Here is a 17,970-nt window from a genome sequence, read left to right as displayed (position 1 = left end):
TCTGTGCTAGGAAGGGGCTAGAGAATGATATTACACTCTCCCAGCTCTATCTGATAGCGTAACAGCAGTTCATAAAGAGGCTAAAACAAAGCCAAGACTCTGCTGACAGCTGGCTGGAAACAATTTAGAGAGAGAGAGAGAGAGAGAGAGAGAGAGAGAGAGAGAGAGAGAGAGAGAGAGAGAGAGAAAACAAACCAGTGGATGGTGGGGAAGGGAGGAAAGGAGAGGACGTGCAGATTAATTACAATGGGACGGATAAGAGCGGAGGAGAGGACATGCAGAATAAATACAGATGAGAAAGATAGCAGAAGATCTGTAGATTAGTTACAGAGGAGTGGAAGGGGAGAAGAGAAAAGAGGAGACAAGGCGTAGGTTAATTACAGGGGAAGGGAGAAGGATGGAGAGGAGATGAGGTACAGATTCATTCCAGGGGAAAAGACAGGAGATTAATTACGGAAGACGATAAAAAGGGAGTGTGGAAAATATTTAAAATTTACACCAAGTACATGGTTGTTAAACATATACGGTTTGTCTGGAACTTTCTGTGCTTTTATATTTTGTAAGACATATAAAACACTTTTATAGAAAATGAATCAACCTGAGGGACTGTTTCCAATGACACTGTGATCTGAAGTGTTTGATCCCTCTTCCACTAGCCTCCTCCTCCTTTCTTAAACAATTTTGTCGTTTTTTTAATCCGTTTATAGTTACATTCCATGCTTGCTAAAAGCTTGTATTAGAACAGATATAAACATCCGTTTCTCATTTTCTTTAAGTTAAGAAAAATGCTAAGAAATCCCATCTTGTAATGTTACCAAGCAACCAGAAAATGGAAAAAGTCCCGAAGAATTTCCCATGTTGAAAAATTTACATAAACTGGAGACGACTTCTCGATTTGTTAAATAAAAGTCTCCTTAAAGAAAGGTTCACAATATCAACAGCTATAAAAACAATTTTTATGTAGCAAAATGTTTTCAAAATATGTTAGTTATTCTCATTAGATTATGGGACGCATCTGCCATGTGAAGTAGCTGTTACTATAACAGAACAAATACGCCAACAAACTTCGACCAATCGGATTTGAGAATTCAACAGCGCCATGGTAAATGGAATATGATAAGAGTTTAAGTACATGTGCAATATTCAACATAATGTAAATAAACATCAAACCAGATACTTATTTTTTGCACGGAAAGGAGCAGACTAATTACATATTAAAGGAAACTTTTTAAGGCATCTGGAAGTCATAGGAGTACGGAATAATAACAGAAGAGTGGAGTTGAGAAGATGAGAAACTGTGTAGATTAATTAGAGGAGATGAAAAGCCAAGGTGAGGAATGTGGAGAGAAAAGATGAGAGGGGAAAGAAAAAGGAGGGGAAGAGACATGATAGGAATCGGAGGTTGATTACAGAGGAAGAGAAGAGATGTCTGGATTGTTCACACTCTAGCCTTGGGTTTATTATTTCTCTGCCTCCATTAGTGAGAAGAGTGGAGTTTTTTTTCTCTCTCTCTTTCTCTCTGTCTGTCTCTCTCTCTTTCTCTCTCTCTACTCACAGCCCAGGCTGCACACACTCACGGCAGAGGATAAAATGAAGCCTGAGCAGTGTTTGGAGGACATTGAGGGTATACAGACTGACAAAGTATTTTATAGCAAGACACAGTAAGAAGACACAGATGGATGTGCAAAAAAAAAAAAAAAAAAAGAGCCTACAGGATGTTAGCAGAGCGGGAACATGTTATTCCTACTGTAGTAAATATATATATATAAAAAAAAGAATCTGACCAAGAATTACTTTGCTGCAGAATTTAATGGTAATGTTTGGCATATAAAAAAATGTTTTTACACAATACAAGCAATATTTATATTCATGTATACAAAAAGTGCACCTTTGCTAGTAAACTTACAATTTAGCACCTTTATAATAAAGCACCAATCTTTAGGCCTGGCATCAGAAACACATGAAGAATAACCAGGTTTTTAAATCCCAGCAATATTTGAACATTGTTTTGTAATTGAAAACATGATCTAATTTCAACAGCTGACATGTAAATTGCTTAAGTGTGGAAAGTGGAATAGTACCTCAGTTATCGACTTTAAAAGAGCAGCCAATTGACCGGGACAGAAATATAAACTTCTTCGCAACCTTTGTGGTTAGTTCTCCATGTCTGGTGTTCTTGTTCTAGCATCCTTGTTTAATTCCAGTTATCTGAATGTCCACAGTAACATCTGGATTAGATGTAGAATGGAGCAGATTTTGCTTGAGCAATAAAGTATGCTGGCAAGGTTAAACTATATGAGCTGTGTTTTGCTAAGCTCAATTTTGAAATGGCAGCCCACTTTAATGTTAGCATGGTAATATTCTTGTGTGAGTTAATTAAAGTTTTCCTTTTCAGTCAGATGTTTGATCTGTTTAACAACCAGCAGTATGATAACCTGAAAGAAGGACTTTCTTGTAATGTACTGTAACAACTCCAAACCACACTAGCCTTAACCTGAGTCAACTTTTCACTAGTAAAATACCTGGAAATCTCATAAATAAATGTTTTTCTGGCATGCTAACTGAAGCTAAGGCATGTTTTTGATGGTATTGTAACCTTAAAATCTGAGCCTTGCTCTGAGTCAGGTTTTGGATTCTAGAATCTCGTAAAAATATCAAAAACAAACTTTCTTGTTACATGAGAAACCCAGTGCTTGCCACATTTAGAGCACATTTTGATGGTAGGATCGACTGAATAGCTCATAAATAGACTTCCTTTTGATGTGCTAACTCCAGCTGATACAAGCTTCACTCTGAGACATGTTTAAAAGTATTATCACCTTGAAATGGATCTTCTGATATACTAGGCCTTGTAGAGAATACCAGCCTCACTCTGAGTCATTTTTTTTCAGTAGGATCAACTGAAACTCTAGACAGTGCTAGTTTCACTTCAGGTCAGTGTTTGGATAGTACTGTAGGAATCACCTGTAAATCTTATCTTAACCTTCTTGTGATATGCTAACTTCAAGCAAAAACTGGATCGGTATGCAGATCGCAAAGTTTTTCCTGGAAATATTATAAATGCTAGCTACAGTTAATACTAGCCTCACTCTAAGGCATGTTTTGATAAGAAAATCTCCTTCAAAACAGATTTTGTTGTAACATGATAAGTACAGAAAATACTAGCATTGCTTTGAGGCATGTTTTGATTGTACTATTAACTAAAAAGGAATTTTCTTGTAATGTACAAATTCCACTAACTGGAAATATGTACTGGAAATAAATGATATGCTATCTTCAGCTAATACTAACCTCACTCTGAGGTATGTTTTTGATTGTAGGACCACCTAAAATCATGTTATTTTGATTTCCTTGTGATGTATTATCTATTAACTGAGGCTTTGCTGTGGTTCAGGTTTTTGATTTCAGGATAAACAGAAATGTACCTAGGTGTATTTTCTAGAAGCACGCTGAAGTAAGTAGAACTGTCACCACTCAGACAATGCCTCAACAAAGAGTATCTGTTTCTGACAGATACTTGCTATTGCACTAGTTGTCAAAGGCAAGGATCAAATTTGAGGTTACGGCTGCAAAACAACCTGGAACTCAAGACTAAACAAAAACCCAGACTCTCACACATACATGCAGAAAACTGATCCAAAATCAGCAAACACTATAAACCTCCTCAATGCCATTAAAACCACATTTATACAGTGGGGCTGTATACAAAAAGATGTAAACGACTGGAGTTTTCTGTAGACGTTGTCTCACAGTGACCTGCTCATTGCCCTTCATTTAACTGTTTATAGAGTAATAACATCAGTGTTGTATTGCTTCAGCCAAGAGTGGGTTTTGTCTGCCCATAACTAAGCCATTTTGGATAGTAAAAATTTCTTTAACAGCAAATATAAGTCCAATCTACGTTTCTCATTGGCAAGCTCTATAAGCTGTCTTTTGGCTGTATTACTGACTAATATTGGTTAATGAAAAAAATAAAGTGGTGTGTGGTTTATATATTTTGAGCAAGAACCACCCTCTGTCCTTTACTACTCTCTCGCTGTCACTGACTTGTTATCTGGTTGTGATTACAGATAGTTGGTCTGGTTTCCTGTTTCTGCTGTCTATAAACATAGCAGCTCTAACGCAGCTGGGTTCCCTTCCAGAGGCAGATGGGTGGCCTCTTTTTCTTTCAGATCTAATCAATATCAGTGGCACAGTATTAAGACAGCTCACTTTAGACACTTTTACACCACTATGTTTATTTCTTCGATGTCCCAATGTCCCTCATTTCTTCCTAGCTGTACCTTTCAAGCAATCCACAATGCATACATGAGTAATGGGGAGCATTTTCACAAAAGTAAGGAAAGCACATTTATTGAGCGAAACTGTTTAAAAGGGATTGCAAGTTGGATATGCTTTATGGCCGTTTTACGATAAAGCCTCCTTTTTGTCATACTTAAGTGCTAAATCACGTTCAACTTATAGTCCCTCATGGTGCATTATCTTAACACAGCGGGCATGTTGAAAAACTTTCAGGCATCATTTTTTGTATGGGGCAAACATGGCCTTTCATATCTCTAATGCTAATTTGGTTGGGCATTAGACAGGTTTTCCTCTTCTTGCCCAGTTGCTATTTTCATGCTCATCATTAAGATGTTATGAATCTAGCAAAATGAAAGACTAGGAATCAGAGAATCTGCCAATCCCAGGATAGTTAACCGCTTTGGTACAAATATTAAATCACTGACTTTACATTCAGGGTAATTTACACAAGGCTATTTACACAATTTATTTACCTCATTTAACTTGACATTTAACTAATGACTTATTTGATTGATTGATTTAATTATTTTTCATTTAAAAACAAACGTCACACTTGCCAAATTTATTGGCACTGAAGCAACAAGACATTAGCTATGACATGTTAATAACCTTCTAAAATGCATCAAAAGGAAGAAAACATAATTGTTATGGTCACTGATAAAAAGCCAGCTGCAAGGAAACTGGTCACTTATACCAGTAAATATATAAATCCAATGGTACATCATTACACCAACAGTATAAAGTCAATGGGATAAGATGATATAATTCATCTAACCCTAACGTATTCATCCTGTACCATCTAGATAGTCAACTACTGAATGCATTATTTATGCACTTATGCAAAAAATGGACTATTTTTTTAGTATGTTTTTTTAAAGATAGCAGGTTAATAGGTTTTAGGTTGATTGCTGCTACAGCTTTACTCCTGTCCCTCTGTATTGGTGTTAATGGCACTGAAAAAGCCTGGCTGGCTAGTACAGTATAAGCAAAGGCCTCACCTCAACAACCAAAAACTGTTACTCAGTCCAGGCTGGCGCTAGAGACATGGTAATAAGTAAAGACTATGATCCAAGCCAAATGCTTACATAAGTCTGGAGTATTTTCCAGTCAACCCCCTTTTAGGAAGTACTGTTTTTTTTTTGAAGGACAGATACAGTACAGTACAGGTGACCTGTTTTCATTTCACAATGTACATTGCTGTGCTCAGAAGAAGCTTCTGAGGAGATTTAACAGATCTATGATATTTTGTTATATATTTTAGTTTTGCCCATTGAGGCTGCTCTGCAGCCAAGTTAATCATATGTAACACAGCAAAAAAAAAACAAAAAAAACGATAAAACCAAAGGTACCGAATCAAATTGTTAGTGAGTCAGCTATTTTAGCACCAATATGTAAATCATCTGTTAGCTAACTGTACCTAATGCATTGTTAATTATTCAATTAGCACTGCATCCTTCCCCTTCATAGAACTCCATTGGCACGTTTTCCCTGAGAGAAGACTTAATCCATAATTCCCACTCTCAGTATTGGGAAACCATCCCTGTGATGCCATTTCTATGCAGCAGGAGCCACAAGGTAGCCATTGAAGGTGATGTAGACGTCAACGTCATCACTGTAAATGGCATTTTCCCGCTCCCGCTTGTAGAGGCGCACCCAGACTTCGTCGTTAAGCTCGAGAGAAAGCATGACGCTCTGGCTCTGCATGATGGAGCGGTCACTGGGCTGTGCGTACAGGATAACCTGCTCGCGTTCGTTCTGCATCAGGTGCAGATAGGTCTCCTTAAAATTCCATGTGTGGATGTTAATGTTGAAGAAGTAGATACCCGGCACATAGCAGTAGAACTTGCCTTTAAACATGTTGAAGTGTTCGTCAAGGTTGACAAACACGGTGTCAAAGAGTAGTGCCTGGTAATAGTCGTCGCTGTGGAGGGCCTTTCGGCGGCCCACTGAGAAGGACGATTTCTGGCTCTTGCAGGGGTCTCCAGGAGCTCCGGCCTGCCCTTTGCTGCCTTTAAGACCAATGGCTCCTTTGGGACCTGGAGAACCTTCTTCTCCTGGTTTCCCCGGAGTTCCTCTCTCACCCCGATCCCCTTTATCTCCTGTGAGCCAAGGACAAATGAATGGATATATGGATGAAAGCCTGGAAATGTTATTTAATGTAATGACTGTAAGGGAATGAGTTAGTTATGAATAAGCAAGGTGGGCCAAGGAATGAGTGACTGACTGACTGACTCAAACACCATAGGGTTAACATTATGCACTAAGAAACCTGCAGCTGTTGGGCAGCATTAATGAAATAAATCCAATGTAAAATCCAAGTCATGCTTAACACACTATGTCCAATGCCCAGGGAGTAGTTTGGTCTGTTTCATCCTCCTTGGCTCTTAGGAACTAACCATGAGAAATTAGAGCTGCAGTGCATATAGTAAGACCCTGGATATGAATTTCATTTACATTTAGCAGACACCCTTATCCAGAGTGACTTACATTTTATTTCAATTTCACTGTAAAGTCGATCTGTATGTTGTCTAACCACATGCTGTTACTGTTCCCAGTCATGGCTGTTCCAATGAATCCAGCAGAACAGCTTTTACTGAGCTCTGAGTAAGCACAGACGTCTGCGAGAAGCTGAGTGTTCTCAGGGCTGTAATCTCAGAACACAGACAAACACGACACACATGTTGCCGCTTGTAGTTTACTGCCACATAGGCAAGTTTCCTGCCAGTTCTGTATGCCTCTAGAGCCTGCTATCTCCTCTTGGGGATGAATTCTAAAAAGACGGCACTGTTTTTCTGATTAACAAAGCAGACAAGAGACAAGCTCTGCGGTCTGCATGCAGGGGGCAGAGGCTAGATCCAGTGCAGCATTTTCCAGTAATATAGTAGTGGAAGGTTGGGTCGAGTTTCTGTGTGATGATAGCATGTGTGCGAGTGAGTGATTGAATGAGTAAGTGTGTGTGTGTGTGTGTGTGTGTGTGTGTGTGTGTGAGACAGAGAGAGAGGGAGAAAAAGAGAGTAGGGGGTTAGTAAGCATGTTAGTGGGTGTGGTTAACATATAAGTTCATCACTGGGTTACTTATGATTTAGGACTTCTATTCCTCTCTGATCACAGAAACACTTCTAGGTTAATCTGACACTCATGTAGGCACATATGTAGAGAAAAGTGAGTGTGAGAGAAAGAAATAGATAAAGTAAGTAAGGATGTAAGTCAGTGAGTGAGGTAGCACTGTAATGGGTGAGTAAGTAAGTAAGTAAGCAAGGTAACAAGATGATGGTGTGGGGCAGGGGACATGTGGTAGCCTAGTTAAAGCAAGACTTTTAACCCTCAATTGCTCAGTTGTATAAAAAAAAAAAAAAAATCATTCTTACCTTTGAGAATGGTCATGTTAATGAACGTGCGAACCTCTGGCGTCTGATAGGCCACGGGTTGGGGCGAGTTGCTTACAGGCGGATCCAGGTGATCGCAGCATCTTCGGCAGTATTTGGGTGGTGACCTGGAGGGGGAGGGGACAGAGGCCACCAGCGGGAGGAGCAACAGCACAGATAGAAAGAATCCAGACATGACCACACCTGAATAAAAAAGTCAGAGAGAGAGAAAGATAGATAGATAAATAAATAAATAAATAAATAAATAATTAGGGAGTGTAATGGAAAAAAAGGATGAATGCTGCATGCTGGCTGAGCCTCAGCATAATCATTGCAGATGAATGGTTAAGATGCATTCATTAGGAAAAGATCATAACAAATAAATCAAACTCCACCTAATAAGACCATTGATTATTGTATCCCAGTGTGGACAGAACTCTGAAGGATGTATGCATTCAATACTGGTAAAGGTAATGGGTAATAATAGGTATTAGGAAATTAGCTTGCAATTTATCTCTAAAGAGAGTGATGCGGCGGCACTTTAATCCTTCTTTTTCACTACTTCCATCTCCGCACACTTTTAAGCTTCCAGGGCTTCAATTCTCGTGTAAATATCGCTGTCAGAATCAACAGCCAAGTTGAGTCTCATAATCACAAGATTTGATATGTTTAATATGATGTTTGAGTCTAATTTTAGGAGCTGTGTGAAACCTTTTTTTTTTTTTTTTTTTTGCTTTTGTATCTATGCTAACAATGTGACCAACGTAGCAGCTAACTTCTAAAGTTCAATTAAATTCAATTTTATTTCTATACCGCTTTTAATAATGGACATTGTCACAAAGCTGCTTTACAGAATTATATAAATTTAGAATGTACATTTTAAATGTGCAAATGCATTCGTAATAAGCAGGTCAGGGAAGATGGTGAAGAAAAACTCCCTAAGCAGATATTATGAAGAAAGGGACTCAAAAAGGACATTGGAAAGTGTGATTATAAATTATTTCCCTTCTATAACTGTTTATTAAATGCTCAAAAAGTGTCATTGTGTAACCAGGAAAGACTTTTAACATGAAGTTTACTTTGTTAAAGTAATCAACTGTTCACTGATTAAAGTGTAAAACTGTTCATAGCAATCCCAACAATTATCTAAAATCTAAACATCTAAAATTTGTAGGTGTTTTCTTGAGGTCCGACTGATTTTATATCAAACTTGCTGCCAAAAAAATAATTCATTTGCATGTATTGATTGAAAATGTCTGATAAGTCTCAACGAGTCTCAATGACAGAATACTGGTCAGTATACTGCTAAAAAGGTTTAAGGTACGCATAATGTTTATTAGTTTGGACAAATTTCTCCTACAAATCTAGAAATACAGTAGTGCTTTGACTTTGACACGTTTAACATAAATCAAGACATTTAAATGAGCCACTGGTTTATAATGAAACTGAATTAATTTTCATAGTGTAAGGGAGTCAGTTTGTAAAGCCATTTTGCAGGTGAGGGCAAAAATAAGTGACACACCGCATGGAGAAAATGATAGTGTTTGTTTAGTGACCGCGTTTATTGTGATCGCCAATCTGTTGTAAACTGTGTTCTCTCATGCTGAACAGGCCCCAAGGACACCTGGTTAGAGCTGGTGATTTGAGAAAGCCCAGAGATTGAGGTAGTGGTGGTGGTGGGGAAAAAGCCATTAAAAAGAGACTGTGATGTCTTTTGACAAGGGCAGAAATAGAGGTCGAGCTCTTTTCATTGCAATAAACATTGGAAAACAGAATAAAGTGAAAGAAGACAAGCGCAAGAGAGTAAGAGAGGTAGATAGAAAATTGAAAGACTGAGTTGTAGGAGGTGGTGGAGAACTTGGCCCTGTGGAATATGTTGTTTTTGGCTGTAATTTTCCTTGTTTCCTGAGCACTCCTTTTCTACACCTCCCCTTCACCCCGTCCTCACTACGAAACCCTTACAGCATACATCTGTCACTGCACTGTTATGTTTTTATCCACTGTACCTGTAGCTCGCAGACGTTACGTGAATCTTCATGCCTGTTTACGCAGGTGCATAATATTACTTTTTAAAATTGCATAAGTTTTTCATCTTCTTTAGTATCTGTGCCTCATTTTCATGCTGCCTTCACTGAGCTCCTCAAAAAACGATCTTATTTACGACCTGCGAACTAGTAAATGAAGTCCTTGTTTTCTCCTGCTTACCTTGCTTGCTTTTGTGTTTTCTTCTATTTATTGTAGTCGCCAAAAGCTCGACCTCTATTTCTGCCCTTGTCAGAAGACATTACCATCTCGCAAGCTCCTATAATGCTCCTGTTTACTACCTGCCAAGACACAATTATGATGTCTTTTAATTCCCTGCAGACATGTATTCCGAGGTTTACCTAGCTATTGACTAGCCATGGATTTTGTTTATAAAGCGTTTTGTGCGATAAACCCAAACATTTCTGTAAATTTTGTTTAAATAGCAGTTCAACCACCATATTTATGCTGTTAGCATTGATTCAACCCATCCATCATCATACGCTAGAGTTTCTGTGGTAACATTCAGTTTTGTCTCCATGTCTGCTCGGATTATCTTGTTAGCCACATAGGAACTAGGGATGAGCGAGTACAGCATTATCTGTATCTGTATCTGTATCTGTTAACCATATGAATTATCCGTATCTGTATCTGTACTCTGAGTAAAGTAACCCGAAGTAAAAAGCTGAAGAAACCCTAAACGTTAACGGAAAAGACCCGCGAACCCGAGTGACAGGGAGAGACAGAGAGCTGTTCTGTGTGTGACTGTGAGTGAGCAGAGCGAGACACAGCAACACAATACATGTGTATGTGTGTAGGGGAGGGGCGCTGTGACTAGCCTATCACTGTAGGGGAGGGGCGCTGTGACTAGCCTATCACAGAACGCTGACACAATCAGCTACCCAACGATGATTTTCATTCAATCCGAGGACAGATATTGACTCGTATTACTTGTATAATACTCGTACTCAGCAGAAGTGCTTTATCCGTACCGGATACTCGTTTCAGCCGAGTATCCGGCTCATCTCTAGTAGGAACCTCTGATATAAATGCAGCTATGATGTCCTGCTTGAAGCAGTATCATGATTACATATCAGAGAAATGTCTGAAAATCTAGTGTTTGTTCAGTGTAACTAAACAAAAGTGCAAATATTAGATCCATGAAAATGTCCATGAAAGGTTGGAGAACATTTCCTCCACACCAAACAGTTCAGCCCATTTATATTCTTCCTTTTTTGCACTTGAACTTTTTTATTTATTTATTTTTTATTATTTTAATTAAAACATATTTTTTCATATCAGGTGATGAGAAGACTGTTGCCAAACATTGATTTTGTGTCCCTCACCCGATCCTGTCTTAAATTGAGGGCATGTTTGCGGTCTTTATCTTCTAATCTGAAATCTTGTACTGTAAGTCTTAAGATCCATTTCCTGCCAAGTCTTGAAAGAAGATTGATGATGCCTTCACAACAGCAACAAAAAAGGTAAATGATCCAGGTTTGATCATTTGTGATCACTTCCTAGCTGAAAATGTTCTCATGCTTACTTTTTTTTTCTAAATTATAGCCTTAATAATGCATAATTATTTGTGTTTAAATGCTTGTTAGCGATTATAACTATTCCATGACTTGTGTAGTCAATAACAATCTGTCTTTTTGTGTTGAAAAGGCGGCCAATCATGTGACAACAGCACAATGCAACAAACCTCACAGACTTTATTGATGTGTGTGCCAGATATTGCTGATCCCTTTGCATTTTCATACACAACAGTCTCTACAGTTTACACAGAATGATGATACAACAAGCATCCAATGAGGTGTAGCTTACAATGCAGAAACACCTTGTTTATGAGAAAGATACGAGAAGTATGCCAGGACTGACTGACCTGCCAGGAACGATACATTAACTTAAATAAGCACCCTTTGCAACCGTTATGAGCAGAAAAGCATCTTGGATGCACAAGACTTTAGGCACATGGGCTTCCTGACTACTTGCACTGCAGCTCATTAAATCTTCACCAGTAATAAACTCTGCTCTCATTACTTTTCTGTCATCTTTTAAGACATGAATCACAATTTTTTTCTTGCTGACAGTCATTTGAAGCATATATCCCCGTATGATGTAATGCACTACATGTTCCACATAAATAAAAAAGGTTTATAATATGTTTTTTCTCTCATAACAACCCCATTAAAATCTGTGATGGCCATTTTTGGGATGCTCGTGACCCAGTCATGTGTACTTGTAGTTACTGTATCCTGGAAACTTTCACTGGGAATTTTATGACACATGTCGAGACTTTGGCTTTCCTTGACTTTTACAACTTTAATAAGTGGGTGAAAGAGGAAATCTGCAGTGTTTAACTGAGTTGTAGGAATGTTAAACAGTCTTTGGGAAGAATAATCGCTCCTCCATTTTTCATACATGGCAGATTTTTGGGCTCCTTTAGGATGATTAAACATGCTGTCAAATTCTTTTCCTTTTTTTTTTTTTTTTTTTTTTTTTTTTTGCACTTTGGCTTGTTGAACATGTCTTAGTAGGAGTGTTGAACAATGAACTGAATTAGTGCTCAGGTTTCTCTGATCCATGCATCTGTCTCTGCGTCAATTTAGATTCAGTTCAGGTTTTAACGCCTTCAATAAATCATTATGATTTATTCCTATTAATCAAAATGCCAAAATGCACACTTGTCCCTTTAAATCCAAAACCCTGCAGGACATAGAAATGTGCGCAATCTACAATTTACAGCGCCTTATTTAGTGTGCGCAATTCCCACCGCGCATGCGCAAAAAAAAAAAAAAAAAAAAAAAAAAGAAAAGCTGTCTCATTACTGTACATGGTCTATTCATTCTTCTTTATATTGTTTTGTGAACCACATTCAAAACGTTGTCATGTCTATGAAAGATTGTACTGTGCACCTTTGTTGGACGTGCACAGAGGTTATTTATTAAGTGGAACATGTCAACACTGCTCCTCTTTCCAAATCCAGATGTTTTAATACAAAGAGAGAGGGAGAGAAGGGAAAAAAGAAACACTGCAAAAAAAGAGCCACGTCCTCACAAAAGGAAGCAGCAGTAATGAGTGGGGAAAGCTGCATGCTGCATGCACACATTGCATCTCATTCATGGCTGGGTTGCCAGCACAGCAGAGCATGTGAATTTTCTGAAAATTGCCATAAATGTCAATCATCTCTAACTTTCCGACTTTATCCTTTTTTTTTTTTTTTTTTTTTTTTGCATATAAAGATATTGCAGGTAATCTGCGTGTCGCGGGTATGGACGCGTATGGTGTTTGCGCTATTGCAAAAAAAAAAAAAAAAGGAGTGCAAAACAAATATATTTATGATCTGTTAAACTTTCACTTACCGAGGGATCCTCATGCAGCCGATCCGAGTTCTGCTGCTGCTGCTGCTGCTGCTTTCCAGTGATCAGCTGGAAACTCTCTCTCTCTCTCTCTCTCTCTCTCTCTCTCTCTCTTAAGGAGTTCCCTCCTTATGAACTCTCTATATGATTATATTCTCCTCCTCCTCTTCTTGTCTTGGACTTTAATTTATCCTCCCTCTCCTTTTTTTCTGCTTTATCCCCTCCTAAATTCCCAGAGCTCTCAACTTTATGGTGTAGTTTTTCTACACACTCTGCAAATTCCTTGAGTGGCTTCTGCCCAAGAAATCCAAAGCTCATGGATGAGCAATGGCTCTGACTTGGCACAAGATGGTGATTGGAAGGAAGAACGAGTAAAGCTTCAAGCAGTTGAATGATATAATGTAAAATATATATAAAATATATATACTTAGTCAGGGTGTACTGAATCTGGCTCATAAATGCTGTTTGCTTCCCTTAGGTATGCTTTGTGATGTACGATGGTTTCTGCCCAATTTCGGTCTTGTAGACAAAAATCTTACATTAAAAATGTCTTCCATATTGAGTCGAGGTCAGTTGAGGAGGCAGTGGTGGCTCACGCGGTTAAGGCTCAGGGTTGTTGAATGGAGGATCGGAGTTCAATGTCCAGCACTGCTAAGCTGCCACTGTTGGGCCTTTGAGCAAGACCTTTATCCCTCACTGCTCCAGGAGTGCTGTATCATGGCTGATCCTGTGCTTTGACCCCAAACTTCAAAGTTGGGATATGCAAAGAAAGAATTTCACTATGCCATAATGTATGTGACAAAATAAATACATCTGTTCTATTCTACTGTACATAATATTACAAGCATGGTGTGGCGTGTTCATTGCAACCTAAGACTGCCATTGTAACCTAAGACAGGCAGTTACAAGGGTCTTGTTCTCATACACAAATATGTTTTGGCTGATCGACATTTTTGGCTGCAATTTTTATTCAAGACATTTTCAGGGGTTCTCACTGGGTTTTGAAGCTTATGCATGTAGGTATAACATCTGGCACCTTTTATCTTCATTAATATTTGTTTATGATTCTCTCTAGATTAAAACTGGAGCTGGCAGTGGAACAGCTTGCATTGGCACAACACTATAAACAACCTTGAATGAGACACATCCCTGGGCTATTTCATGAAACTGTTATGACATGCAAGTATCCACAATTTGCTATACAATGTAGAAAATCTTATTGAAGTTAAATCATTCATTGATAATTCTGTATAGCAAGAACAAAATGCACAATATTTGCAGGCTGTGGACCTTTAGTCAAATAATATACCTACTGTACCTAGTTGAATACCTACTTTACCTTTCCAGTCAAACTGGAAACCACTAGAAATTTAATCCAGATGCAATAAAAGAGGACAATTAACTTGTCTTAGACTTCATAAACACGATTCCTGTTGCTTCTGGTCTGTTCCTGGTTAGTCCTGACAACTACCAGAACTAACAGGTACCAGCTTTTCCTATCACTGTCTTAACACAGTGACTCATTGGTTGTATAGCATAGTGCTTGTATAGCACAATCTTTAGATTGTTATATTTAATCACCAGTTAGTCAAATGTGCACACTGAAAATGTGTAATTAGCCAACAGACTCCAAAGGGTGGAACAGCATGGTGGGAAAAAGGCTGCCAAAATGAAATAGCTATCATTGTGATCATCTTTAATAGTTTGCTTGAGAGAAGGACACTATAGGGAGCATGTAGGATTGTTTTTTTTTTTGTTTTTTTTTTTGATTGCACCCAAAGGATTGGCAAATTGGAAATGGGATGGTTTTTCTCTGTGAATTATATTCTTTATCGCTGAACTGAGAACATCTCATACCCTGAATTTGGGTTGTAATTTAGCTTAGAATAGTGAAATCTCATCAGGTATTGTTCTATGCTAATTACTGGAAGGTTGTATTCTTCTGCACTGATTTGCCTGTTAATCAGGTACAAAGATATATATCTAAAGGTATACCGATTATTACTGACCCCATGTATCCTATGTATTGCGTTGAATAACTGGTCCTCAATCATTGGACAACGATGGCCACAAAACTGCCAGTGACCAGATATTATTTGAGTCTAAACCATTTTCAGCATATCAACAACACTGAGAGTATTAAGCACAGAAAACTAACAAAAAAAAAAATTTCCCCTCCAAAAAATAGGGCATATATTTATGATGTATGAATGTATGAACTGAGGAAAAAGTTGGGGTTATAAATTGGTTGGTGTTTGAATATCTTGCAATTTTCCTTGAAGTATAATTAATGCTAAGTGTTAAATGAGCAAATACATTGTCAAGTCAAACTTTCCTCAGAGCACATTTGAAGACAACTGAAGTTAACCCAATATGCTGTACAGATCAAACAAATAAGAAATGAGTGTGTGTATATCATTTCATGATTAAAGTCCAGCCTTTCATTCTCTAAAAATGGTTAATCGTGGTCAGGATCAGTGTTGAATTAATAGGGAATACTGGGAAAACAGGGAATACCGGGCATTAGTTGAGAATGCACCTTGAATTGAAATACCAACTTAGTGAATCCAATCCACTTAGTGATATGAAAGTAAACCAGAGAACCCTCAGGGAACCAAATGGACATGTGTAGAACATGTAGATCTCCATCTAGAGGAATGAACTAGGAACCCTGAAGCCAAGAGGTTACAACACTCCCTGAAACTTTATGCACATAAAATATAGTATATACATGAGTTAGTAATAAAGCATTATTGTATATACAATCATGATACTATGCTTTGGTCATGATTAATAAAGATGACCATGTTTTTTGTGCTTCTTAAGAACATAGCTTGTTCCTTGCAGTAGTTTAACAGATGTTCAGATCTGTTAATGCCCCAGTCAAGAATTTGTGCAACTGGCAGGCTGACATTTTCTCATAATTGCAAGTTTGCTATAATTTGTACAAGCTAACGTACATGGAAAGTTATGTGGGGTTCAAATTGTGCCAAGTGTAGGTATATGGTCATAGTTTCTACTGTAAACTTGTGTGGATAAAGTTTTGTTTTGTCTATTTGTTTTTTGATTGACCTAAAATACAATTCTATTTTATTTATTTGTAATATTAAAGATATAATTTATGTAATGTTTCCAATTTAACACTATCACTTATCCCTTCGGCTCAAGTATGTTCCAAATTGTACCTTTAGAACATGCTGCCATATACCTGCAAATTGTACCTCCATGTGCCGTTTTCTTTATTTAATACAGTTTAAATTCAGTTGATTTACTAGAGATTCTTTAATTTGTTCAGTTCTGAAACGTCTGTCACAACCTGCCACATCTACCTGTACCTAAAAACCATAAACATCATCATCATCATCTGACATGTAAATCTGTAAATCTCCTCCTGAGCAAGGATAAATGCACTACATAATTAGTAGATTAGTAATTTGGTAGTTTTAAACAAATGTTTTATTTGGAGGATTCAATCTAAATTTCTGACCGAACAAACCCCTTTTTGTCTTTTCAAACTAACATATTGCTTTAATTTTACCAAGTCTGTGAAACTCATCCAACTGCTGGATTTGCTCCTGTTCTCCCTGGTTAAACTAGTGCTGTCCTGAAGCTAACAGTTTTGAATTTCCAGGCCCAGGTTAGTGAATGAAAGCAAGAAAGTAAGAAAAAAAGAAATTCATTTAAAGATCCTTTTTCCATTAAAGTGCTTCTGCACCCTAATGCTTCATCTTTGTCCAAAACATTAGGTTATCAATGTGTATTAGGCCTGAATCTGGTTTGAGTTGACACTTGATGCGTGATTGGAACACAGACCTGACATGTGTTGTATGCAGTGTGTGTATGGAGAAGGAAAGTAATTCAGCTATATTTCACACCAGAGTATAGTGTTAGTGCTAGTGCAAATGAAAATACTGTAGTGTGGAAATGAAAATTGATTACAAAGGGGTGCAAGCACAAGGCTTCAATTGTGTCTAGAATATTAGCTGAGCATCTGTGTATCCATCTATTTTCTGTAATGTTTATCTTGCATAGGGTCACAGAACTCAGGGCACAGGGCAGGGGGCACCTTGGGCAGGGTGACAACCCATCACAGGGCACAATTACTGGACTGGGAGAGGAAACCAAAATACATGGAAGAAAGACTGGGTACATTGAGTGGAGGCAAGAATTGAACCCCAACCCTGGAGATATGAGGCAAACCACTAAGCCACCATGCTTCCATGCTAAACTGAACATTAGCGTTACTTTTTTTTTTTTTTTTTTTTTTTTTTAGCTCTAGTCAATTATTTTGAACAAATACAGTTCATCTTTACATATTAGAGTAATGAATTTCTCTATAAGCCACTCAAATATTTTTTTTACCACCTGACATTCCTAAGTTATATTCCATTTTAATCACACACCAGACAGCATGATACTGTATAGCATTTAAATAAGGAAATATAAAGCTTTTGGAACTTGTTCGGAGATTCTAATGAGGCTCACGAGAGTGCTTTATTAATTAAAGACAAGCCCTGAGGGTTAAAGACGTTAAGCCTATAGATGAAAAAGTCAGACAGCAATAGCAATAAATGTACTACAAGAAATATGTTGAGTGATAAAGTGTTTAATTAGAATGATAAAGATTTTTTTTTTTTTTTTTTTTTTAAGATTCTTTTGGTTAAACATTTAAAAATATATTTATAGTGTTCAATAACCTTTGACTGGTTCTGATCTTATGTTGTGAATCAGTTCTGCTGAGTTGGGATGAATTTGGAACCTTTTTTCTTTCACAGCTGCTAAGATAGCTGCAAAAGCATAGCTAGCCAAATACAGATGTTCCTGCATACGATGTCTGTCTGTGTGTGGGACATGTTTTTCTATCATAGTGAGGACCAAATGTAATCACAAAGAATAGGAACCTCTGACAGTTTTGTGCT

At 37.8% G+C, this 17,970-nt stretch overlaps 1 protein-coding gene across 1 annotated transcript; it reads right to left on the bottom strand.

The window, feature by feature from the left end:
- Positions 1-1,790: 1,790 nt before the first annotated feature.
- c1qtnf6b (C1q and TNF related 6b) lies at positions 1,791-13,158 on the bottom strand. The gene is made up of 3 exons (XM_060868779.1): positions 13,055-13,158; positions 7,671-7,871; positions 1,791-6,401 (listed from the first exon to the last, which is right to left on the bottom strand). Exons 2-3 carry the CDS (start codon positions 7,861-7,863, stop codon positions 5,857-5,859), a joined length of 738 nt encoding a protein of 245 aa, XP_060724762.1. The 5' UTR covers positions 7,864-7,871; positions 13,055-13,158; the 3' UTR covers positions 1,791-5,856.
- Between the last annotated feature and the right edge of the window lie 4,812 nt (positions 13,159-17,970).

This window comes from Tachysurus vachellii, chromosome 4 (assembly GCF_030014155.1).
Source record: "Tachysurus vachellii isolate PV-2020 chromosome 4, HZAU_Pvac_v1, whole genome shotgun sequence".
NCBI lineage: Eukaryota > Metazoa > Chordata > Actinopteri > Siluriformes > Bagridae > Tachysurus > Tachysurus vachellii.
This window is presented reverse-complemented; position numbering and strand designations above follow the sequence as displayed.

Coding starts and splice junctions, on each gene's coding strand:
- c1qtnf6b (XM_060868779.1), bottom strand. CDS start 7,863: ATGTCTGGATTCTTTCTATCTGTGCTGTTGCTCCTCCCGCTGGTGGCC. Junction 6,402..7,670: donor TAACATGACCATTCTCAAAG/GTAAGAATGATT, acceptor CTTGGCTCACAG/GAGATAAAGGGGATCGGGGT.